General features: G+C 42.6%; 1 protein-coding gene across 1 annotated transcript in view; it reads left to right on the forward strand.

Moving 5' to 3' along the window:
- Positions 1-26,838, forward strand: part of ITPR1 (inositol 1,4,5-trisphosphate receptor type 1) — a 320,526-nt gene that overhangs the window by 178,076 nt on the left and 115,612 nt on the right. The window contains exons 35-40 of the mRNA XM_069476048.1: positions 2,669-2,797; positions 6,988-7,108; positions 9,637-9,821; positions 13,736-13,884; positions 14,882-14,993; positions 20,324-20,356. Coding sequence (XP_069332149.1) covers positions 2,669-2,797; positions 6,988-7,108; positions 9,637-9,821; positions 13,736-13,884; positions 14,882-14,993; positions 20,324-20,356 — 729 coding nt within the window. The remainder of the gene's footprint in view (positions 1-2,668; positions 2,798-6,987; positions 7,109-9,636; positions 9,822-13,735; positions 13,885-14,881; positions 14,994-20,323; positions 20,357-26,838) is intronic.

The following is a 26,838-nucleotide window of genomic DNA, read 5'->3' on the forward strand; positions in this document are numbered from 1 at the left end:
CTTGTGCTCTTGGCTGAGAATAGATCTTATTTATCAAGCTTTAGGGAGGCCTAGGTTATTTCTGGGTTTCTTTTTATTAAATTTCAAAATATTAAGGGGCTACAAATGTTTTAGATTACATGGATCAACTTTTGTAATGCTAGAGTCCTGGCTAAAGGTGTGAACACTTAAATAGTGTTCATAGTATCCACATTAGGTAGGTTTTTGCCCCCCCCCCCCCCCGGTTGATTTCCACTGAGTTTTACTATTTCTGGTTTTCATTTGACCCCTCTGGATTGATTTGTGAATAACCTGGGCATATTAAAATGGAATTTATAAGGATTACTTTTCCTTGATAACATGTCTGTGCTTGAAAAATACTTCCCTGAGCCTGAGCATTTATCTCGTGCAATCTGTGAGGGAAGATTCTGCAAAGCACTTCACCTTCCGTTTATTGCTTTCCTGACCCAGACGCGTGGTGGCCTTCAGGACACCTGATTTGGTTTTGCACTGAGCTTGCTGTTCATTCTAAAGCCACAAGACTACCACATAACAAAGCACACGGTGGACTGAATATGAGTTATGTGGTGGGGAAGGTGGGGAAGTGGGGTAGATAAGAAGATTTTTTCAGAGAATTGTGAGATACATTGCAATTTCAGAAACATTGTGATGTTAAAAAGAAAAAAAAAAAAAGGAACATTGTATAATAGAATTCTAGAATGTGGTATTATCTGCTTGATTGTGCAATTACCAGTATGAGGCAAGAAGCCTGCGAGAACTTACTTTCCGTGTATGGGAGGACTATATTTAACACTAGTCAGTTGCTGGTGTCAGAGACATACTTTTTTTTAAAAATTTCAGATTCCTTCCAGTCTTTGAATCCCTTTAGTCTAGGAGTTTTGGGTTTGGAATGGGAGGCCTACTTTGTTTCTATTTCTTTTTTTTTTTTGAGACAGGTTCTCGCTCGGTTGCCCGGGCTAGAGTGCCGTGGCATCAGCCTGGCTCATAGCAACCTCAAACTCCTGGGCTCAAGCGATCCTCCTGCCTCAGCCTCCCAAGTAGCTGGGACTACAGGCATGCGCCACCATGCCCGGCTAATTTTTTGTGTGTGTGGGTGGGTGGGTGGGTGTATAGATATATATATATAGAGAGAGAGAGATTTTTTTTTTTTTTTTAGTTGTCCAGCTAATTTCTTTCTTTTTTTTTTTTTTTTGTAGAGACAGAGTCTCGCCCTTGCTCAGGCTGGTCTTGAACTCCTGAGCTCAAACAATCCACCTGCCTCGGCTTCCCAGAGAGCTAGGATTACAAGCATGAGCCACCACGCCCGCCCTACTTTGTTTCTTAAAACCAGGGCTCTGTGAAATTTTCTGTAAAGGACCAGATAGTAAATATGTTTAGTTTTGTGGGCCATTTATCTCTGTCACAGCTACTAAATTCTGCCTGCATAATATGAAAGCAGCCATGACAAACAGGCATGGCTGTGTTCCAATAAAACTTTATTTATAAAGACAATCACCGGTCCTTACTTTGCTCTGAACCCTGCATTAAATTGTTCAGAAATGCTGTAAAATCAGTTATTAATTTCGTTCTTTGCATGTATTCTCAAACTGCTTAGTATTTAAGGTCAGAACATGAATGTCTCTTAAATAAAATTTGATTTTTTTAATCCATTTTCTTTATTATAAGCAATTTTATATTTCAAATTACAGAACTAATAAATTTGGTAATAAAACCTGATTTGAAGAGGTTAGGTGCAGTGGCTCATGCCTGTAATCCCAGTACTTTGGGAGGCTGAGATGGGAGGATTTCTTGAGGCCAGGAGTTTGAGGCCTGCCTGGGCAACATAGTGAGACCCCATCTTTAAAAAAAATTAGCCAGGTGTGGTAGTGCATGCCTGTAGTCCCAGCTACTTGGGAGGCTAAGGCGGAAGGATTGCTTGAGCCAAGAAGTTCAAGCCTACAGTGAGCTATGATCGAGCCACAGTGGCACTCCAGCCTGGGCAACAGAGCAAGACCCTCGTTCTTAAGAAAACAAAAAACTTGATTTTAAAACTTTTGTTCTTTAACCCTATAAATGGCTAATCTTATTCTAAGTAGCAGAATTAAGTAGCTAAAGATGAAATCTCAGGTGTCTCCTCATCCCAAAACCTGTATAGTCAGTTATTCTGAACCATGGTCTGCTATTTTGAACAATGTTGTGTATCAGTAAAATTTCTACTGAAAGGAAGAGTGCTGTAGGATTGGAGGCTGTCATGCACGCTGGACCTCAGTTGGATGGAACCATGGCCTAGAGTAGGAGAATGGCTTAACCAGGAGGGCACTCAACTTTTATGGGAAATTTAAGGTCCCTGTAGTTATTAATATTATGCCTCTTACTTCCTTTTGGGGTTTTAGATTTGCCAGACATGGGTAGGAATTTGCAAGTGATGGCCTTGTTAATCCCATGTCAGTTTTAATGTTTTGTGATTCTACATCATGATATCCAAGCTGATCTGCTTCTCTTTTTCCATGATTTATTTTTTTAATCATGGAATTAAATTAATGTTACCTCTTAAGGGGAGAAATATCGACCTACAGGCATTTTTTTTTTTTTTCATTGTTAAGGATAATGAACAGGAGGGGTTCTCAGATTTCTGAGTATTTTGGTGTAGGTTTTGGTACAAGGTTGCCAACTCCCAATTGTCTTCCAGGCCTGTAACAACACAAGCGACAGGAAACATGCCGACTCAATTCTGGAGAAGTATGTTACCGAAATTGTCATGAGTATTGTGACTACCTTCTTCAGCTCTCCCTTCTCAGACCAGAGTACGACTTTGCAGGTAAGAAATACCAAGGTAGAGCAGATATTCGCAGACCTTCAGCCGCTGCGCCTGCTGCTAATTTTGGAGTGAGCAGCTGTCAATGCGCCGCTCTGCAAGGCATTAATAAAAGATGCTTTTCTCTTGGTGGAGGACGGCTCTTACAGGGTCTCTCCAATAGAGAATTACCTGAGGATGTTCTTATACTGGATGGGTCTGTTCGTTGTTGATTTGCTCCTTAAAATCCTTTCCTTTTTTTACCCCCCCACCTTCTGTGGTCTTCATCCCTCCCCCCAATCCTAGAGAGCAGCTCTCAAATAAACGTTAGCGTATTATTAACACTTAATTTTTTTAAAAATTGAAAACACCTGAAAATCTCTCTTTTAACTGGGAGTGTGTACTTGGAGTTCATCAGAAGTGCCGTGTGGCTGGCGTGAGAGCCTGTCTGGCCATGGCGGGGGCTGCTGCATCGCTCAGCTCCCCGCACCATTCATGGGGAATCTGCACACGGTGCCTCCCGCAGTCGTGCAGTGCCCAGTCCTGTGACCCTGCACGGGATTCTCGGCGTACTCCCCACATCAAAGAGCCTTGGATCCGTGGGTCTGGGGGATGTTTTCATTATTTTTTTCTACTTGGAAAAAATAACTGTTCTTTTTGCAACTCACATCTGGTCTGTTGGCGTGGTGGTCTTACCGCAGGCCCGTTTGCACAGGCTGTGCAGCGAGAGCTGACCTTGGTCTCCGGTGGGCAGAAGAGAAGTATTAGCTGTCCTTGTCACATAAAGACCTGTCGGCTATCCTGGGGCTGATGCCCAAGGTAGCTGGATTATAGACAAGTAATGAAAATAAATGTAAATTCTCCAGGGGAGGATTGTTACATTTTTTTAGCTACTGCTATATTCTAGTAACTGTGTAAGAGTTCATATAAGCCTAGAACAGCCTGTGAGGTGAATGGTATTATCCCTGTTTTGAAGCTGAGTACACTCAGCGCAGAGGATTTAATTACCACACCAGCCACAGTCACGGCTATTAAGTGGCATAACTTATGATTTCAACTCTATTCCGTCTCTAAAACTTGATTATGAAATTTTTAGTGAAGGACTGAGGATAACCTTCTATTTAGTTTAGGTGTAACTCTAAAAGCCAGCAGTTAAACTAGAATATGCAGTTATGATGCTGCCTTCAGAATGTCTGAACATACCTCCTAAGTACTTGGTGGACAGGAGCTTGTTAGATCCCAAGCTCGTGAGTTACGGGACTTGTTCCTTACCAAGTGCTTTTATACCAGGAGCCCTCCAGGAAAGCTGCTTTGGTGGTAGTAAGGTTGGACTTCATTCTCTTATAATATAGAGTGACAATTTCTGTGGCAATGCCCATTCCCCAACACACCATGAAACAGTATTGCAGAACCAAAATGTCAGAGTCAGTCAGTCAAATTAATGGGAAAACCCTAAACACATACTTGTGTTTCAGTTTTTCATCTTGGCCAGTAGTTTTTCCTCCTTTTGCTACTTTGCTTATGAACCACTTTTAGCCCCAACTGATACGCAGAAATTGTCAGAGAAGTAAATCCCCAACATAAACATTGTTGTCAGTACCTAGCAAGGTCCAGATTGTCCACATATATTCAGAATATAAAGTCCAACTTTTTTAAAGAGGTGGCTTATGGATTTCTGGGACATTTGTTGTCAACAAATACTACTTTTGATGTTCTCATAGCGTTTTTGGTTGTCATTGAAAGGCATCTTATCTGCCTAGATAGATGCTCCCTTCCTTCTCTGTCTCCTTCCTCCTTCTCTCCTCCTCTCTCCTTCCCGCCCTCCCTTCATTTGTGAGGGAGGAAACTGGTGAACCTGGGTCTGGCTGTGTTGTGTTTAAGGTGCCAGTGGAATGTCTAAGAGGCATATGGAAATGTGGGCTCCGGAGAGGAAGAAAGAATTCTGGAGGTTTTAGAACAGGACAGAGTTTGGTTAAAATCCATTTTGCCCTTTACCAGCTCTGTGAACTTGAGTATGTTACTGAACTGCAGAACCTTTTTTCTTGTATGTCAAACGGGAATATAGCGTCAACCTTGCAGGCTGTTGTGAGAATTAGAGATAATGTTTATGAGACAGCTAGCACAATACCTAGCACGCAGTAGGTGCTCAGTAAATGGTATCTTTTGCTATTCCTGCTAGACTGCAAGCTACGTGATGACAAAGTTATGCTGTCTGTGGCTGGTCATCTCACATACTGTCCTATCCCTTGTACCTGGCATCGTGACTGTCACCGAGTCACTAAGTTGTTGAGTAAGCAAACGAATAAATGAGACTCGGGAGTGTAGTACAGACCAGAGATAAAGATTCACTAGTTGAAGCCTTAGCCCGGAAAATGAAATGGCAGACGAGAAGGGACCTGGAGTGAACACAAATAATGAAGGACAGAATGTGAAATTGGCCAGAGGAAGGTCAGGGAGGCATCGTGCAGGCAGGAGAAGATTCAAGAGGAAGTGGGACCTCAGGAAAAAAGACAGGGGAGAATTTTAGGAAGAAGGTGATGGTCACCCATGGCCTTTTGCCCAAGAGGTTGACTGAGCTGCTGCTGCCAGATCGCACATTGAATTTGGATAATTAGGAGAGAGCTGCCCTTACTCGTTTTAAATCTTTTGTATATCTGGGTGTCAGATGGGAGCAGAGCAAATGTTCAATGAATATTGGTTCAGTTGAATAAATTTAGTCAAGAGACATTTCTTTCTTTGAGTTAGGCTCTTGGCTCTTTCCATCCTAAATCTGGCACTTATCAGCCAGTAGACTGGGTGATGATGCCACTGCTCACTTCACAGGGTGACGGTGCAGCTGAGTGAGATACGTATGTAGCACTTAGCACAGGACCCAGTGTGTAGGACATGCTTGGGGTGAATGGCAGCTCTCATTGGGCACTTTGAGTTAGCTCAGCAGCTCACAAGCAGCCACAAAACTCAGGCACTAAATATTAGGTTTTCCTGGCCAGTTTCTCAGGCTCTCTATGCTCCTGATACAGTTTACCCAGGGCTGTGAGGACTGACTAGGGCAGGAAATACTAGAGAAGGCAGTGGGAGTCTGGCTCCCAGGCGGACTCAGTGGAAAGAGCGTGGCTTGTGGCGTCAGAGAGCCCTGCAGTTGACGCACTGCTTTGCCATCGCTTCTTTTTGCTTTTGGATACTTTATCCTTTCTGTGCCTTTGTTGTTCAGTTATGATGTGAAGGTAACTCCTATGTCACAGAATAGTTACTGAGGCCCAAATAAGATCATACGGGCAGTTCCTGGCACATAGTGTGACTTAATAAATGAAATTTTCTGAACAGTGGTTATAGGAGGAGTTCTGAATTTTTAATTAAAGTCCTTTTTCCCCCCCTAATACTTTCCATTGTTTTTATTTGATCTCAGAAACCTCTTCAGAGTTTTCCAGTACTTATTTTTTGTTTTGTTAACTCTGACTACTTTTTGGAGGGCTGTGCAGGCTATCTCCCCCTAAACCAAAGACTGATGAAACAGCTCACCATAAACAGTTATCTTTGCCTTGCAGGTCCACAGCTGCCCTTTGGATGGAGACCAAAATTACAATTTTTTAATGCATTCGGAAAACCAGTCAAATTGATTAAGTGGACGTTTGAGTTCTCTTACTTCAAAATGAGTACAAACTTATACCTTCATAAAAAGGAATAAATCCTCCCATATAGTTAACTTCTAAGTACTCATCTATAATGAATGAATATTTATAAAGAATAACCATCAGAATTCTCTTGTCTGTCAATGAAGACATTGCCAAAAATAAAGAAGTGGCATTATAGCAGAGATCCACTTAGCAGCTTGTTTTTGCTGATTAAAACTATGGGTTCTAGTCATGGGATAATGTCTGGAAGGAACTGTGGGGTTAATCTACCTCAGTCCACTTTGTTCATATATCGGGCAAAGCTAAAGCTCAAAGAGGTGAAGTATTTTGTGTAAAATCACGCAGCTGGTGGGTAACTGGACGAGAATGGCCGTCTTGGGACTTTGACTCCACTGCTCCTTCTTGTGGCCAAACTTAGCATCAAGTTTGTGCATTGCCTTAAAATGCTTCTAACTTTTTCTGTCTTGGCTGGGCAACTTCTGGAATCCAGCAAGGCAGTGTCTGTCTGATGAGATCACCGGTGATCTACAAATAAAAGTGGTCTTTTCACATCGCCTCTCTCTCGGCCTCTCTTTCCTGCAGACGCGCCAGCCGGTCTTTGTGCAGCTGCTGCAAGGTGTGTTCAGGGTTTACCACTGCAACTGGCTAATGCCGAGTCAGAAAGCCTCCGTGGAGAGCTGTATTCGCGTGCTGTCTGATGTAGGTAAGATACTGAGTCAGTTTGGACAGAACATGATGAAGATGAATTGCCTAACAGTAGTAAAGGCTACCATTTATTGAGCACTTATTCTAGCCTTTCTAAGGTTACACAGACAGGAAGTTGCAGAGCCAGACCTGGAACCCAGATCTTCTTGATTCCTCAGCCTTTTTTTTTTTTTTTTTTTTTTTAAATCTCTCCTAAGCTGGCATCTCCCAAAGACCCAGTGGATCCCAAAGTAAGATAGGCTTTGAAAAACAAGATTCGATGGTTACATCAGGCAACTCTTGGCAAGTCGCAGTGCACACAAGCATATGGGACGTCCCTCATTTGAGGGACTACTTTGTTTAGTCCAGCAAAACATATTTGACCATGTGGAAACTGTTTTTTCCTGCGAAGCACCTGTCAGATCCCGAGGCACACCATTTCTCACCAGGCACACTGCTCCCTCTGCCACTTGGTGAGAAGCGGTTCTCCGTTCCTCTCCACCCCTCATGTCTCACCTCTCACAGGCAGCTTTGGAAGGAAGTTAGCACAATTGCCTCTCCCTTCACCCAGACTTTATCAGACTCTATTATGCTTCCCTTTCCCTGACCCCTATAAATGCTATGCAAAGGGCTGAGCTTCCTGCTTACAGTTGAGAAGAGAATAACTTGCCCGTAGAAGCTATTTAGATCCCTGCAGACAGTAACCAGAAGATCAAGATAGGTGTGGTTCTTAGCACTATTTAGTGGCTGTCCTGCAAGAATAGATTGTGTTTATTAGGACCTCTTGCCTGATTTCCTTTACTCTCGTGTGGTGTGTGTTGGTGTCTTTTTATATTTATTTATGTGGCAATATTTCACACTAGGACATTAGGCTTTGACAGTATATACACCACAGGTTCATGATGTGGTATCTCAGAAACAGGGCCCTGCAAGGGAATCCCCAGAGAACCCTATACTGTCTCCATACATGATCATCCACCTTAAAGGATGTGCTTGTTGAGGCCAAAGGAAACATACAAGTGAGTCCTTGCCAGGAAGTTAGTTGTTGGTTAAAATTTGAGCAAGTCTCTGACTTGACTAGCAGCTCAACCCTTATTAGAGGGGTGAAATCTTTTAGTTGTCTCAGTGGTGATAAGAAAAAAAGACAAGGAGAGTTGATGTTTGTGAAGTGGTAGGGCATGAAAACAGCACAGCCCATTAACTCTAAGAACTCACTTTTATGTCCCTTGTGGAATTACCTCTTCCTGATGAAAACCACATCCAGAGTCCACTGAGTTCGTTTAGCTTGTAATAAGGTATCCAAGACATAGGAGTTTCTAGCTGAGAACAGTGTCTCCTGCGCATCTTGCTTTTTATATTCTTTATATTTTTTCCCCAGATTTCTTGCTTTCTATATTAAACTGTTACAAAGTTTTGCTGGCTGGCTGATGGTTCCTTTCCCTAGACTTTACTTTTTTTTATTGAGATTTAAGTGACTGCTTCTCAGATTCCCCTCTCAGGATGCTGGAGTTGTTTTTACAGTTAGATACAGGTGCCAGAGCACCTTCTTTGCTTTCCTGTTTTGAAGCATTGAAGACAGGAAATAGTTGTTTTTTGGAGACACTCCCACATGGGAAAAAGGATTATTAGTCTTAGTTACCTTCCCTTTAAAGATTTTAGATGCACAGGAAAGTCACAAAGATAATACAGAGAGTTCCCACAGACCCCACCCCGGTTCTCCCAGCGTCAGCGTCTTGCATTATCAGGGCGCCTTTGCCGAAACGAGGAACTCACACTGGCACGGTGCTGTTGCCTGAACTCCAGACTTGATTCAGATTTCACCAGTTTTTCCACCGATGGCCTTTTTCTGTCCCAGAAGCCAATCGAGGTGACCACATTGCATTTAGTTGTCATGTCTTCCCAGTGTCTTCTGGTCTGAGACAACTTTTCAGTCTTTCCTTGTTTCCTATGACCTCGACAGTCTGGTCAGGTGTCCTGTAGAATGTCCCCTATTGTGGGTTTGACTGGTGTTTTTCTCATGGTATCCTTTTTTTAAGAGGGAAAAAGAAAGGCCTATATTGAAAGAATAGCTTATGTCATTGTAAATGCTATCTTTGGTATTATGTTTGGCTTAAGTCAGTATTTTGTAGACTATTGTATAGAATAACAAACTTGAGAAAGAATGTTTAGAAAAACAGTTAATTGGCCAAATAAATTCTCTGTCCTGGTAATTCTTAAAATACGTGAACATATCAGCAACCCTAAGACGCCATTCATTGAGGAAACTCATTGGACTTTGACTCTGACTTGCCCACACTTTGTGACCTCGGAGCATCAGAGCATCTTAACATTCCTTGGAGCTACTGTCCCCCAGAATTCACATTGGGAAACCTTAACGTGAAAGATGGTGGAGTAGAGTTGAGCTCCTCAGTCTTCACAGTCGATACCATGCAAGATGGCACGTTATGGGCATGGAAAAAAAAAATCTGCCTTATGGGGGATGGGGAGTTAAGTCCATCTCTCTACGACAGAAGTTGTGGTCTCACGAGTCGTCTTTCTCCCGTACAGCCAAGAGCCGGGCCATCGCCATTCCTGTGGACCTGGACAGCCAAGTCAACAACCTCTTCCTGAAATCCCACAACATTGTGCAGAAAACAGCCATGAACTGGCGGCTGTCCGCCCGCAATGCTGCTCGGAGAGACTCTGTTCTGGCAGCTTCCAGAGACTACCGGAATATCATCGAGCGATTGCAGGTAATGCCTGGTGCTGAGAGGAGTGGTGCTTAGCCTGGCCTACGGTGGTTCCCACAAACAGCAATGTGTCTTGGAGCCAGGAATATCCACATGGGGCCATGGGGAGGTGTCAGGGTGGTGATGAATAGTCAGTGTTACAACGTATGTAGAGCCAAGAGTGCGAAGCTACTCAGGAAGAAAAAGTTCCTGACAAAGTGATGGTCTTTAAAGGTTATTCATATATTTACAGATGTCTTTGTGAAGAGTGGGGACTTTGATCTTATCAGGAAGGAATATGTATGTATTATAAGGGGATGCTTAGAATAAAGGTTCTGTTTTTTCCATCACTCTGGGATATTTAGACTCTTGAATCAGCAGGTAAACAAGTGCAGTGATACATGAGAGAAGAGTTTTATATCAGAATGAGTCAGATGAAAATAAAAATATTATACAGTCCTAGCTAGATTACATTCTTTGTTTCTTAGCACCTACCAGGAGATCTGTTCTCCCTTTGTTAAGGGGAGGGTAGCAAGTATTAGGTAGATGTTAAACACTTATACATCCTAACATTATTGTCTTTTTTTAACAAGCACCTGAAATGATTCTCTCACAGGTAGTACATGGACCACAGTTTGGGAGTCACAGATCCTTTGGATGAGCACGGCACGGTGGTTAAGAGTGTGGTCTCAGGCTAGTGCCCAGGGTAAAATCATGGCTCTGCTGCTTAGAAATGGTGTGACCTTGGGAAGTTACTTAACTTCTCTGTGTTTCAGTTTCCTAATTTGCAAAATAGGATAATAGTACCTCAGGGGGTGATGTGAGGATTTAAGAGCGTTGATAACACATTCCATTTATCTGTGTCTCGTGAAACAAATTACAACAGCAATTACTTTGTTCTCTCTTAGTGTTCTAGGGGTTGACTTGGCCCAGTGAGGTGTTTCTCACTCAGGAGGTTGCAGGCAGATGGTGACTGTGGTTGCACTCATCTTGACACCCTGCTCACTCACATGTCTGGCGGTTGATACTGGTTGTTAGGTGGGGTCTCAGATGGAGCTGTTGACTAAAACATCTATTAATACGTGTAGCCTCCTCATGTGGCCTGGGCTTCCTTACAACATGGCAGCTGGGTCCCAAGATGAGCATTTCTGGAGAGACACAAGTGAAAGCTTTGTCATCTTTATGACTTACCTTCAGCAGTCACATAGCATCACTTCTATTGTGCTGTGTTGGTCAAGGTAGTTTCAAAGGTCCACTGAAGTTCAAGGTGGGGGGGATCTAGATCAGCATTTGATGGGAGGGATGTCGGTGTCACATTGTAAGAAGAACATGTGAGATAAGATATACTGTGGTGGCCATGTATGGAAAATACAATACACTTAAAGCACCTAGAACAGTTCCTGGCATGGAGGGAGCACTCAGTTGAGAGCTACTATTATTATTACTATTGTTGTTGTTAATACTATAATTACTATCATTAGTTCATCGATCTCTGTGAAGTTACATAACTTACACTGATACATTCATCAGCCTCATGCTAGGACTGGGGATGGAATGGTGAGCAAAACCAGAAATGATATTTGTCTTCGTTGTGTCCAAGTTTTGGAGGGGAGAGGGAGAATAATTGTAAGCATAAAAAGATGAGAAGGACAAATGTTACAGAGGAGAAGTGAGTAGTGCTTAAAAGATTCTGATGAAGATCCTAATCTTGCCTGGGGTTAGGGACGTGGGAGTCATGGAAGGCTTTGATAAGGAAGTAACATTTGAACTAAGATCAGAAGGAACAGTAGGACTTAAAGAGTGAAAGGAAGGGAAACCGCATGTGTAAAGACTGTTACACAGAAAAGATAGTGCAGCCAGAGACCAAAGGAAGGGTGGTGTGGGTGTTGTGGCTGGAGCCCATGAGCTGGGGATGTTGGCAGGGTTTCACGGATCGAGTTAAGAATTTCATTTGAGGTTACAGTGAGCCATGAGGATGCGACTGCACTTTACCTGGGGCGACAGGACGAGGCTCTGTCTCAAAAAATAAAAAAAAAGAACTTCAGCCTTTGTCAGGACAGAACCGGTCTTGATTCCAGATGGAGTGCTTCCTGAGCCCACGGTGCTTTTATTAACAGAAAGGACAGGGATGCTGTAGACACATACCTGTAGGAACATACAATATTTTCCTACCTGCTGAAACTAAATAATATCTGCAATCGAACACACCAGTTTCTTGTGCTTTTCTTAGATTTATTATGCATGTTCTTGGGAAATGAAAGAAAAGACATAAATAGATAATACTGTTATAAAGACTTGGCCAGTGGCCTAAGGGATCCTCAGTATCTGAGCATTTATTGTCTCAGTCCCTGTAGTTGTGAGATTGCCTAGTACAGCAAAAGGTGTCATAAGAAATTCACTCACACACTGACGACTTATGTAATTAATCCCCATTTAGACATCCCCCTCGCTTAACACTGGCATTTGCCCTACCCATCGCTTCGCCATCTTTGTTGGTGTCTCCCTGGTTGCTATACATTTGACAATACAATGCAAATCAATTGCAATGTAAAGTTCAAACTTTGCAAAAGATGCAGGATTTCATGAAATACATGAACATTATATTAAAGAATGATTTAAATCCCATGAAAATGCTATAGCCAAAGATTTGCCAGAGTTAGGACCAGTAACTACTGGAGAAGAGAATATTGACAGGGTGCTTCCAAAGGGGAAACTGTTGAGGAAACTGATAAGACCCTCAGAGAATTTTGCAAAAATGACGCTGTTTTTGACTTACATGTGAAAATCAGCATGAATTAAGGGATGTTGCAATGTACTATCTTATAATCTGTTGAGAAAACTACCCCTCCAAAGAAACCATTTAATTCATTCATGCATTCTTTATGCATCCTAGACATTATCGAGTAGTTACAATTATCACCCAAATTTTGTTAAATATAAGATGAAATTATCTTCATGTGGTTTAGTTTTAGTTTCTGGGTAAAAGACCAGTCAGTTCTTTCCTTGACCCTAATTGGGTCTCCAGTTGAGGTGAAGGCAATTTAAATGGCATTCGTGTGCAAACGTCCTTGGATAACTAGGCCCTCCTGGATTAACCAATGTCCTATGTTCGGCCCCTGTTTTAGCCAGCATGCCTCTAGTTAAGTTTTGAGTCACCAAGCCATAGAGCAGGCTTTAGCATCTTTTGAAGATAATTCCGCATCTGTTTTCTATCATTTGCCTTTAAATGGTGTTTGTTGTGTTGGTTTTGCTGCTCTTTCAACTTCTCTCTGTTTTCCTTTCCTACAGCTATGTGTTTTGCATTTGAAGACCATCATGCTATCAGGGTACATGTATTTAGCATGTTGATACAGCATGTTCATTCATTTGTGTTCTCATGTTTGTATGACTTCTTATTATGTGAATAATTCATGCTCATTGAAAATAATTAGACAACACTGACGAGTATCTCTGTATAGAAGATTAGAATCACCTATAATCCCACCACCCAGATAAAAACAAAAGTGATGTTTTAATAATATTTGATGTTTATCTTTTAGATATTGATGTTGTTTATAAGAATAGGATCATAGAGTTCATACTATTGTTTGACCATTTTTATACTCATATCGTAGACATCTTCCCATGTTGTTAACCGTATTTTTTTGCTTTAAATTTTAAATTGTATAGAATGATCCCTTGCGTAGGATAAGGCCATCTCGAAAGAAGGGGTGGTGGGAATGTTGACTTGTTTTTACTTTGTTTTCTGCATCAGGGGCTCATGCTTCAGGTAACCACTGGGCAGTGTCTGATAATTTGAGATAAACACCAGATAGCGCTAAAGTTACTCTAACCTGGCCTAGCCTGTGCGTCATGTTTTAGGACAGAAATCAGTGTTCTTCCCCTCCTGTGGCCGGTGTCTGCCTGAGCTGTTGACCGAGGCTGTGCTCCCATTGCAGGACATCGTCTCTGCGCTGGAGGACCGTCTCAGGCCCCTGGTGCAGGCAGAGTTATCTGTGCTGGTGGACGTTCTCCACAGACCCGAGCTGCTTTTCCCGGAGAACACAGACGCCAGAAGGAAATGCGAAAGTGGCGGTTTCATTTGCAAGTAAGCAGCCTCTCTCTCGGGGGTGGTCAGTTGCCAGACCGTGATGACCAGACAAAGCATTTGTTCCTGAAGAAGGAGACATTGTCCTGGTTTTTAACTTTGATGAATGCAAGGTCATATGCTAAAGTGCAAAGTAAGTTTGTCTATGAAATCTGACTTACTGCCACTGTTTTGGTTTGTTCTTTTGTTTTCGGTGAGAATTTTTCATGTTAATTGCATGCCCGTTCATTTGTTTTCCATTCAACAGATATTTACAAAGCACCTACCATGTGCTGTGGTACAGACATAAAAAAAGTCATGACCCTTCAACCCTCAGAAATCTTTGACCTACCCATGACCTCATAAACTTTTCCTAACAATTTTGTAGTTTCTTAGTTTATGCCTTGGGGCATAATCTGAAAGAAGCAAGTGGTTCCATGACTAGAAATCTCCATTAGACTTTTGCCCTAAGGTTAGTTGTTTGTTTAGCTTGAGTCTGGGCTCTGCCTGTGAGGTTAGTACTTTTCTGGGCCCCCTAAGGACAAGCCTGTGGATAAGGGAACAGTGTGTGTTGGCCCCAACCATCAGCCTCAGGAGGTGTTTTGTTTTTTTTTTTTTTTAAAAAAAAAAAAAAAGAAGAAGAAGAAAAAAACACTGTTGGCGTGTTTTAGCCGTTACTGGCAGCCCTCGGTGGATAAATAAGCACATTTTATGACCAAGCAGGTTTGAGAGGACCTCTGTCTCCTTTTTCCTCCCCTGATAATCTCTCCATTGTACGCGCGGCTCCTGCCCGGTGAGCCTGTTTGCCGTTACCAACCAGCAGGTGTCGCTGTTGAGACACAGTCGCTCACAGGCGGGTCTCAGTGCAGGGAATGCCCTGAAGGATGTTTAAGCTGGGAGCCCTTAATAAATACTTGTTCGTTAACTGCGACTAGTTACAATAAATTGCTTGTGAAGTGTTTTTAATTGAAAGATAGTTCCGGGGATGTAATCCGTGGCTCCCCCCCCCCCCATGCAGGTTAATAAAGCATACTAAACAGCTGCTAGAGGAAAATGAGGAGAAGCTCTGCATTAAAGTCCTACAGACCCTCAGGGAAATGATGACCAAAGACAGAGGATATGGAGAAAAGGTACTGCATTTTACTTTCATGTTGAAACCATGTTCTACTATTAAATTGAAGGGGGTGGTATTTAAAAACCCACCTTAGTTCAGGCATTACTGACTGAGGAGTTAACTTTTATTTTTAAGCTATTTATCCTGTCCCTAAAGGTAGTCAAATCGTATGACTGTTTCCTTTAAAAGTCATACGTGCTTAGTCATCTCTTATAGGCTGCTGCTTGCCACATAATCTAATGTCAGAGAAGTAATAACAAGACTTTTTATCTGTTAAATTTCCAGTGAAAAGTAAATGCCTCTTGTGTATCAAAGTATGCATTCCTGAATTTGGGGTTCCAACTAAGCACACCTGTGGGTTTACTTCATTCAGATGAAATGTTACACAGTCTTTCCAGGGCATCAAGAAACTCCCTCCGGTTCTGACTGGTACTAAGGCAGGCAGACCTGTCACCATTTCTGATGAAGGTTGTGAAATGGACGATCCCCACGACCTGGTAATTCTTAGTGCATGCAGTGAGCTAGGATATGGCCAGACCATTCCTCACACCTCCGATACTGAGCAAAGTAGGACAAAAACAATCCCCATGGCCCCTCCTTTCAGCCCCCAGCAAAAAATCAGGAGCATAAGTTTAAATCTTACCCATTTTAATTTGAAGGTAACTAGTTGTCTACTGGCCACTATTAGCAATATCTCTGTAGATAAATACACTGATATGACTGACTTAATCAAAATACCCAGCCACTTATTTTTTCAGCTCTGGGAAGAAGCCTTGATAATTAAATCACAGCCTTCCTTGTCCAAATGGATAGGGACAACCAGATCGTCACAAGTATGAAAGTCTGTCTACAGGAATGTTGTTTCCTAACCTAGGCAACATTTCTCATTAATATTAGAGCAGTGTAACAAGTGAGAGTCCTTGGATAAGAAAACGGGAAAGTATACAATCCTTATTGCAGTGTCCGTTCCTCCACTGTCCCCAAATCACAAGGCTTTTAAATGTTACTCTACATTTTAGAAATATATAAATTAAAAGGTGAGTAAGTGTTGACTAATTAGAAAACAGGTTTCTGTAACTCAGTAGGAATTTTGCGGAGGAAACCTTCAGACAAATGTTTATAAATATAAATAATAGAAGGGAAGAACCCTGGTAAGGTGAGAAGTGGAAGGGTGGCCTCTTCAGACAGATACTGGTATAGGCACCTGGGGAGGTCTTGCTCTATAAAAAAAAAAAAAAAAGAAGGAAAACAGGGGAAAGACTGATGGTAGAGAATGCACTTACCAGACACATAAATAATAACCATTTGTTTCACAAGATCTTCATTTTTCTTAAAATGAGCTTTTAGAAATGTTTGTAAGATATGATTCTGGTTACAGAAATTCATTCACCATAATAAGGTCAAATCTACCAAAGGAACCAGCCTTAACCAGCAGAGTGAATATATTTGCATCTGTGAGCATAAAACTTGATTTTTCAAATATGGAAACCACAATTTTCTCTTATTTGGACTCGCTGGTCTTTTTATAATCGAGGTATTGAACCCTGGTGTCTTCACTGTCATGAATGTTTTGAGTTGTGATTATACACGCAGTTGCCTGCAGTTGTCTTTTTATACATGGAAGTACTGTCCCAGAGTTTCCTGAGTCTCTGTTGCATGGCACACAGGTATTTTAGGGTCTTTGGGGCCAGGTGGAAGGTGTGCTGCCCGGCTTCCTGTCCCCACCCATTAGTGCCAACTGGGAGCACGTCCCAGACCAGTGAGGATGCCACATTGGAGGCATCATAATGTTGCCTGTTACAAAACTGACAGAGAATGACAGCAGCTGGGGTTAAGAGGACCCCCAAAGGAGATCACTGTGAAAGAGTAAATCATCAGGGTTTAGCAGAGGTTCCTGAGCTCAACTCACATCCCTTTCAGCTGGTGAAGAAATTAGTCACACCTAAGCAGAGAAGCTTGGAGGAAAGATGACATTTCTTTCTAGTCTGGTTGGAGCTATCATCCCCCTTCGTGAAAGTGAAAATACTATTGGTCAGTATGGGAAATGCCATGAAACTGAGGAAGACATTCTAGAAACCTATGTTAGTCAGCAGCTCCAAAACCTACAGCACATTCTGTTTTTTTTTTTTTTTTTTTTTTGAGACTAGTCGAGTGCAGTAGTGAGGAGGGAGGAAAGTAGTACAACAAGGAGCTCAATCTGTAACTGACTGTGAACATCTAACTCACTACCTTCGGACCAGCCCTGCAGCACTTTCCTGCAGTGCTTCTGGCCCGACGCCTTGACTGTTGGAAAACGCGACTTAACCATTCACATTGATTGAACCTCAAAAGAGAGAGGCAGAGACAGAGGCAAAGAGAGGCTCGCCAAAGCACTTTTGTTTCTCCCGACCTGGTAGCTGGTATTAACTTTGTTTCACTAAGGCTTTTTGAAGATGCCTTTGATGGTTTACTGGCTCTCCCCGTTTGATTAAAGAAGCTTGACGCACAGGGCAGGCCAACTTTTTCAAGGGTGGACATAACCCTTTCTCAAGCAAACCAGTTGGCATCAGTGGATAAAATGAATGAGGTATTCTTTGGCCTGGGTGCTGAGGACACCAGGGTGAGTGTGGAGGCTGTCGCCCTCCTCCCGTCCCAGTGTTCCTATTAGTTGTCTCTTACGTGGAACTAGCCTCATGACTAATGCCTTCCTGGGGATGTCCAGGAGGGTGCTGCCTCCCCGCCCTCCCCTGAGCCTTCAGAGCCATAGGAGCCCTGGCATCACCTCATCCAGCCTTCCCTCCGCACACGCGGGCTCAGAGCCGAGACGGCTGCCCGAGGTCGTGGAGGCCGTCTGCAGCAGGGTCAGGCCTGGAATCCAGGTGTCCCGACTCCCAGGGCAGTGTCCTTCTGCCCCCTGCAGCTGGTGTCCACTGCGTGCAGGTCACGTTTTCTTGTTTTTTTTTTCTAAGCTATAATCCTTAATGGTGATGAGACTTAGGTGCCTTTACTCATCTCTACTCTTTCATTCAACCCTGGGACTCAGTCAAGGTCACCGATGAAAAAGAAAGTTGGCATCATTCTTCGTTATCTTGTTCAGAAACGTTGGTGTGCTTGTATGGGTTTACTTGCCTGGAAAACAAAGAAGGCCATTGAGAACTATCACCTGTGTTACCAAATAGACTAAAACATAACAGAATTGCTGTAAGACTGACCTATACTTTTTAAATGTCACACATACCCACCAGTTTCCTAGAGTATGCCACGAGTAACAATGTTAACATTTATCGACCCCGTTATGTGCCACTCACTATGCTAAGCACATTTCCTACCTTATCTCTGATAGGCTCAGAGATGGATATCACTATTGTTTTAAACTATTTTCTACACAAGGGAGAAAATAGAGACTCAGAGAGGTTCAGAAATTTGCCTGGGGTCACACAGCTAATAACAAGGGAGACAGGAATTCAAAACCAGGCAGATGGTCTGATTCCACGGCCTCATGCTTCACTTCTGCGTCACCAGTGAACAGACTGACACCATTGAGTGCTTTGACATCCACTTACAGGTTGAACATTTAAGTTTCCATTATGTTACACAATTATTTGAACCATACGGGCCGGTGGCCCTGAGAGCAGAACTTGAACTTGTGAGCTTCAGCTCAGTTCTGATTTTTCACCTGATTGATAACAGTCTCCAGTTGATGCCAAGTGACTCCACAAGTTGTGATTGTCCCAAGGTCATCTAACACCTGCAGTTTTGATCAGCTCCCACACGAAGGAGTCAGATAAGCGAGTAGCAAGCGGTTGGTCCACTTGCCTCGATCCCCTGCCCCAAGAAGTGCCCACCCAAGAACTGTCACATATGCTGAGAGTTAGGGGCTGGCAAAAGATTATCACAAGATTTTAATCATGATCGCTAAGGAATAAAAAAAAAATCTTTAACTGTTAGGATTCTAAAATGCAAAGGATTACCAATGCATAGTCTTCTCGGAGTGGTAAATATAAAATAAGAAATATTTTAAATTATGACCAAAATAATAGTGAAATACATTTTTGCATTATGCCTACAGTATCTTTCTGTCCCGTGTATTCAAAGTTAATAAGCCATAAAGTTATACCAGGACTTTACAAACACAGTCTGTGTGCAAAGCCTGCGAAACTCTGCTTTTAATCTGCAGGTTAAACCGTGTCTGTGTTGTAAAGAAAATAACCTCCCGTAGCTAAATATCTCTAAGATTTCATTTGAATCTCTCTATAACTCAGAAAATCTGCAAGCCCCTAGACCCTGCTTGAAAAGGGAGCATAGTTATTTTACGTATTGGCTACTCTGTAGTTTACTGTAAGTTCTTTATTTAAATGCTGTTGACTTAAGTTATTAGTCAAAGAGTTTTGGAAAGAAATTCAGAGACCAGGAATCAACAGATAAGGATATCTTAGAGTTTATTTTAAATCTGTTTTCCCTTCTGAATAGTAGTAGCTGTTTTAGTACTAGAAGAGTATATGACCTCAGGTAATACCAGGGTTTTCATTTCGTACAAATTGTCAGTCCGCTACTAATGACCAAAGCTGCTTTGCTCTACGTGAATAGAGTACTAACATTTCTAACTACTGATGTATTTGATAGCAACTTATTTGCAAAATGTACTAAATATTAACAAAGCACAATCAAATCAGTTGACGATTATTCTTCTATGCTTAAACAAGCACAACTGTGATAATTCTCTTGTTTTTTTTCCCCCTGCAACTTGATGCTAATGAGTCCATGTTACCAATGTCACTTGAGTCACTAAAGCATCTCAGGGGGAAATGTTTCCTTTAATCACCTACAGTGCTGGGATCTGGCACATCAGCAGGACCAGGCTGGGGATATGTTGGTCTTATCACCTGCTGAAGTGAAAGCTTGGTGCAGTTTGTGTTCCTCACTCCATTGGATTGTAAAATGAGTCTCAGGAAAGAATTTACTCCTAAACACAATTAATCCTACTCTAGTCTTTTGCTCTACTCATCACCCTCTTCTGGAAAAAAAAAAAAAAAAAAAAAATTGGGGAATTTGGCCGTGCTCCCGGGTCAGTCCAAGTTTTCACGTGTACGAGTGAGCACAGGGCCGGGTGGACTGCAGGGGCTGACACCTGACATGTGAGTAGAGCGTGGCGGCGCCCTGCCCATTTCGATCCCCAGAGGATATCACTGTGAGCTGTGGCAGTGTCCAAAGTGCCTGAACCTCTTAAGACAGTCACCATCTAACAATGTTTTAAGGTGAAAGAGTCAGCAATAAGAATACTTTTTACAAAATCTCTAATGCTTGGCTGGCTTATATTTCCTTTCTTAACGTTTCCTTCTTTTTCTCTCCCCTTTTTTTCTTTTCCAGCTAATTTCCATTGATGAATTGGATAATGCTGAGGTCCTAATTTCGTTGTTTTTTTGTTCTTAATGTCCCATGGTGGTGTTTCCATGCCGCTCCTCCACTTAGCCCCGTGATCCGTCCTCTGGTGTCCTCGGCGTCGAGTGTCTGACTTTGTGTCGCGTACTTCCGGGAGTGAGTGGAGTCTGTTGTGTCAGTGTTAGCGTTTCCCATGAGTTTGTTTGACATTCGTCCTTGGAGATCCCATCTGAGTCTAGATAAAGATTTCCTTCACTGCAATAAGATTTCAATCATTCACTGTCTAGAATCTCAACTGAATTTGTGGTTGATGCTGGCCATTAACGTATCTCTGAAACTCAATTTTGGCATTAGTATAAAGAGCCCCTCTATCTGTAGGGAAAGCATCTAATGCAAAAAGGTACAACTGCATTGGTGTAGTTTGAAAGTAGAAAAAAAAAAAAAGGCCAACACTACTCTCTTGGTTTGCATGTTGAAAAGCATTGAGTGTTCATATAAAAGTTTTCAAAGTGCAGTGTGAATTCCAAAGTGCGAGTTGAGACTTGCCACCTAAAGGCTCACTGGTGAGATTAGGAATGTCCTAGATCCTGGCTTCTCTTCTAGGAGGACTACCTGTAGATCCAAAAATTGAATGTTATTCAATGCCTACTGTACTTATGTATCAAATTAGTTTCACTTCCTCAGAATTACCCTGGAGACTGACAAGTGGTTGTTTTGCTTGGGATTTGGGGACTTCTTAAATAACTTTTGTTTTGAATGTTTTTTTCAGCATTCCTTGCCATAGTTTTTTGGCTACAATACATGCTAGGTAAATGGTACCAGAAAAAAATTAATTTGGATTAATGTATATAATTGAGAGGATTTAATGGGTTGGCACATATGGAATAAAATTTTACTTAACTTTTAAAAATCACTTTTCTGGTCTACTTATCTGTTCTTCTTTTGGTAGACCAATGAATACCTTATTTTGGCTGAGACAGACATACCAAATAGAACATGCTGTCTACTCTAATACTATAATTTCAGGAATACTAAGAAATGGTTCAGATATACCTAAGTAGGGTCTGAATTACAGACTTGAAACTGAAAGCCAACGAGTGGTTATGAATTTGGTCCACTTGCCTTAGGATGGAGCTCAGAGCGGTTAAGTGACTAGTCTTAGCTCACACAGCTACAGAGTGGCCAAACTAGGACTAGCCCATGGCTGGCTTGGCTTCTGGCCTGATGTGCTCGCTGTTCTACCACAGGAAATTCCATAAGTACAGAATTTTCCTTGTTTTAATCAGGCACAAACAGGTAAGGAGGCCATGCCTTCTGGGATGACTAGAAGGTGCGAAAGACAAAAGGGAGTACAGCAACTTAATTAATTGTTCTGCCTAGGGCGATTTTTACCATTTCCTGTTTAGCTTTCCCTCTTCTGGGTTATTTGTATGCCAGAAAAATACGCTATGCAGATTGCGTGTTGGTACCCTCTGGTGCTCTTGTTTCCACCCAGAGTTGTGAATGCCTTGCTGGGTTAAATTTTTCCTTTGAAATACTGAGGTTGAGTTTCTATCTGCTTAAGTGCAAATTAAGTCAGGGAAGGAAAACCTTCCCTAATCGGAATCTGCGGTGTTATTAATATACTGTTTTGCACCATAGTAATCAGTTGATGTGTTTGCTCGCTCAAGATAGAACTTGGGTCTCCTGGCTCGGAGTTTATTGCTCACTTATGGAAAGATTCCACAGTTAGAGCAGGTGTGTTTATAATTATACTCTAGGAAATAGAATACTGTCTGTTTATAAAAGAAGAATGTCCTGGCAGCCACTTGGATTCTTTGAAAATTCCCTGAAGAAGCAACTGTGGATCCCCTTTGCGTTGTTACCCGTGGCAACCGTCAGAACCCTGGGACACTAACACCCTGTCCCTGGTCCCTCAGGCTGGTGGATCTGGCCCTCTCGGAGGAGATGCCTCATTGGCCTTTGTCATCGATGCTGTTCCGGAAGCCACCACAGCTCCTACGGTTTCTCTCCCCCGCCCAGCCTTTGCTCGGCGTGTGCTCCTGAAAACCTGTAGCCACGTCGGCAGACACTCAGTGAGAGCTGCTGCCGGCCCAGGAGCAGGGCAGGGCCGCACACCCAATGTTCTGGATTCTGAACACGGGAGGACAGCCCCTGAGGTGGTGTGAGGCCTATCTGGCGGGCCCCGGTGCCCGGATGGAGGAAGGGCCACCGCCCTTTGATGATGAAGGCCAGTTGGGCTCTCAAGAGAGATGCACAGTGGATAGGCTTGAATAAAAGCCCGCAGAGTCCGCGTCACTGTGCTGAGAAAATAGGGTGAAATGAGGATAATTAATTATAGATTCCCTGCTAGATAAGTGCATGGGTTGGGGCCTTCCCAGCTGCCCTCTAAAAAAATTTGTTTAAAACCAGGAAGAGGAAGGGTTTTTGTTTTTTGGCAGACAAATAGAGTCTCGATCCTTACCCCTTGGTTTTCTCCTTTCCACCGGGGCTGGGGTCCGGGGACAGATGGAATGAAGGAGAGACAGACATTCCTGGCCTCAGTCTTCCTTCCACTCAGAGCTTGCTGAATTGGTACCTGTGTGTACAGCTGTGTAGCCACCGCCTAAATCAAGATACGGAATGTTTCCATCGCCCATAAAGTTCCCTTGTCTGCCTAATCTTGGCTCAAAACAGACACAAGCTGATGCTAAAGACATTTGTTTGTGACCAATATTTGAGTGCCTTCTTTGTTCCAGGCACTGTGTTGCAGGATTTGGGTACAGTGGTGCCCCAAATGGGCACAGTGTCTGCCATTCTGAAGCTTATAGTTTTGTGGGGCAGATAGACAATAATGCATATTAATGTAAAATGACAGCTCTCAACCCTGAGAAATGTTTGAAAGGAGGAGTGCGTGGAATCATGGGAACGTGGAATCCGGGGGCTTCTCCCTAAGCAGGGAGGTCAGGTAACAGCTTAGGAGGTCAGGTAATGACAGGTGAGGAGCCCCAGCAGGGGAGTCATGTGAGTCACTTCTCTAAACTGTGAAGTGCCACGCTCATCAGAAGGATGATTCTGACGAGATACTCAAACTTGGGGCAGAAGGCGGTGAGCGGAAGGGAGTGCGCCTGGTTTTCACGTGTGACTTTGGGAAGGAATGGGACACTCAGGAAGTGTGTGCTGTAGCTCAGTGCATGTGCCCATTTCTACATATTTGGGATGTGATCCCCACTGAATCACTATCCCTTGGAACCATGGGACCTCTGAAGCCACTGGGGTCAGCTAGCGACTTTGCTGTCCTGCATTGCAGCAAAAAAGCTAAGTAACGTTCCCAGTTATTCGGGGTGGCTGCAGCCTGCTCATATTAATACCTCATTTGCTTCCACCTTGAGTTGCAAAAGATGCCACTAACAGGGAACTTTGTAAAATTCAAGGGTGGTGGGGGGAGAGGAGAAACACAGAATGATTAAATTTCACCTTCAGGGGGCGTTCTCATGACGCCCAACCCAGGGTGGAGGTGTCCTACTTTTTCTACATTGCTGTGAACTGCTGGGTTGGGCACCTGCCAACATTCAGGCGGCAGTTACATAAGAGCTTTTTTTCCTGGAATTTAGGCTCACTGCTGATGTGTGACCTTCAGCAGTAATTGCCAATAAATGCAGTGGGGCTGTTTACTGTTAGACACTGGCAACCACAGAGCAAGCTCCACTCGGAGCATACAGAAGCTATTGCCGAGTCTGTGCAAGGTTTTTTTTTTTTCTTTTAATGCTGAGATTATTCCATAATGATTGAAGTTGTTTAGTTTAGTCATGTCAGAATGCATTTTTGAAAAATGAACTTCGCTATTGAGTTCTGATGAACTTGTTCTGTAAAATACAGGTGAAACTACATTATTGGAATTAAGTAACATTTACTTAGTTTTGTTTCTAAAAAACGAATGCAGTTAGTAAAGAGAATTGCCTTAGCTGTTATGAAGATTTAAAATTGTTCTACTGAAATGCTAGATAATTTCTATTTTAGCTTAATTTTCCTTAAAGCTTTCTCTTCTCTTGAAGTGGGTTTTCAAAGGCTGAGGAGGGACAGGGCCCAGCAAACATATTTGCAAAACCCATTCACTGCTTGTGCCTCCCTCCTCTGAGGTTATGAGTGAATGAAAAGGAACTCTGAAGATGTTCAGGAGGGCTGGAGGTGTGAATTCCCTTCGATATGCTGATAACTGGGTCTGTAATGCAGTTAACCTTTCTGGAATCGCATTCACTTTCTGCCCATGGTGGTCCACAGAAAGAGACATTCTCTTTCAAAGGAAAATTCTAGAAGCCCAAGGGCAGCAGGGGGATTCCTGCTGAGGGCTGTAGAAAACAAAGGGTGCTTGCAGGCTGTGCTCTGTGCTGGCCTGTGACAGGCACGCAGAAACGGATGGATGGAAAGATGGATGGAAGTGGGAGGGTGCTGTTGTGCAAACACCAGAAATAGTAACGCTAGGAAGTCTGTGGGCTTCTTTTTATTTAAGAATGACAAACTACCATTTCCCTCATTTATAGTAGAAACTCCTCCCGTGATGAAGCGTCAGGCACGTTATGCATGTGTTGGAGGTGAATAGAGCAGTGTCTTCTCTGTACGTATCCAGTTACTACTCAAGGACCTTTGTTATGATGCCCTGAGCTCTGGCCACATCCAGGAAGGATGTCTAGGATTCAGTGACTTGAGATGCAGTTGAAGATCAAGGAATAGATATGCTGAGGTGATGGGGGCAGCCGTTGGTTTCCGAGCTCAAAACTCGGCCACGTCAGATCATTGTTGATCCCCCGTGGGTGTGGGAGACGCACCTTGATTGGAGGTGTCGGCACCGAAATACAGTGACTGGTCCCGGGACTAAGGAGGAGGGATACGAAACGAGGGTGATTCAGACACGCCCGTGCTCTCCAAACATTCTCCCTTAAAATGTGTTCATTGAGGGCTTCAGCTTTCATCTTAAAAAAAAATTAACTTTGATAATAAAACTGTGACTCCATTTATTAAACATAATTTTTTGCTTTGGGTATTATACATGATATTTGTGTAGCTTTTATCTTATTTGAACATACATAGTTTATTAAAATGCTTATGTTTATCAAAATTGGAGCTTACTACTGCTGTAAAATAAACCTATCCTCAAGGAAACATAGCGAAAATCCTTATAGGAGGAAGTGTGCAGTCTAGGCTGTTGGTTATTTTACCAAATTACATACCAGGTATGGTCTGGCCTTTTGTGTGACTGAAAACATTTTGTGTCCTAGCAAGTTGTATTATTTAGGAAACTTGCTTGTTAGGTATTATGAAATGAAGTTTACTGAAAATATACCGAGCATTACTTAATATTTTAGCTGGAAGGAATCCTAAAGAATATCTGTTCCAGTCTCCTTGAACTCCTTGAACAGGTCAGCAGCCTGTTCAGAGAGGGTCAGTGACTGGCTCAAGGTCACACAGAGAGCCAGAGCCATGCTCTTAGTGAGCCATGGTCACATGACCTCTGTCCAGTGCTCTCCGGTTTTCTAGTCTATTCTATAAATGGATCGTACTAAAAATTGTCCTTCTGGTTAGATACTGAATCCTGAAGCTGTAAAGCATCCTCTCTTGTATCAAACAACTTTATGAAATTTTTAAGGAAAAAAAGATAATTTAAATTCATTTTTTAAGAATTAATTAGGCCAGGCAATGTGGCTCATGCCTGCAATCCTAGCACTCTGGGAGGCTGAGGTAGGAGGATCACTTGAGCCCAGGAGTTTGAGGTTGCTGTGAGCTAGGCTGATGCCACCGTACTCTAGACTGGACAATAGAGTGAGACTCTGTCTCAAAAGCAAAACAAAACAAAAATAATTAAACTAATTGTAAAATAAACATGACAACAATTTATGAAGGAAACAGTGTCAGTATAATCGTAAAACATAACCCATGCCCTCTGAGTGATTAAGAAATAGATATATACTACCTTTGGCCATTCTGAAAGAATTCAAGATGCTTCTCTGGACAAAGCACAGGCAAGAGAATTCAAGCAGACAAATGACATACTAGTTCCAGTTCCATCTTCTTTATTTTCTTAGCTTTTGTTTTGATTGGCAAAGGAGTAAGAGGGTAGGTAGCTCTGTGGGTTCCTATAGTAAATCCACGCCTGTAACCCTTTTGTTCTAATCATATAGGATTAGTGTAAAGGATGTGTTAGTGGGAGTGTGGCTGGTGCAAATAGTAGAAAATAAAGTTTCTTTCCGTCTAATCTCTGGCTGCTTTAAAATGCACGGGCAAGCCAGGTGCGGTGGCTCACGGCCTGTAGTCTCAGCTACTCAGGCAGGAGGATCGCTTGAGCCCAGGAGTTGGAGACCACCCTGGGCAACAGAACGAGACCCTTGTCTCAAAAAAAAAAAAAAAAAAAAACTACAGGCAGTTGCTTTAATTCTGCTTTTTCTTATGTGTTCATTTTGCACTAAGAGCAGGCAGCAAAAATGTTTACACAATTTTAATTCTTTAGCCTATGCATACGGAATGCAAGG

Source organism: Eulemur rufifrons, chromosome 7 (genome assembly GCF_041146395.1).
Source record: "Eulemur rufifrons isolate Redbay chromosome 7, OSU_ERuf_1, whole genome shotgun sequence".
NCBI lineage: Eukaryota > Metazoa > Chordata > Mammalia > Primates > Lemuridae > Eulemur > Eulemur rufifrons.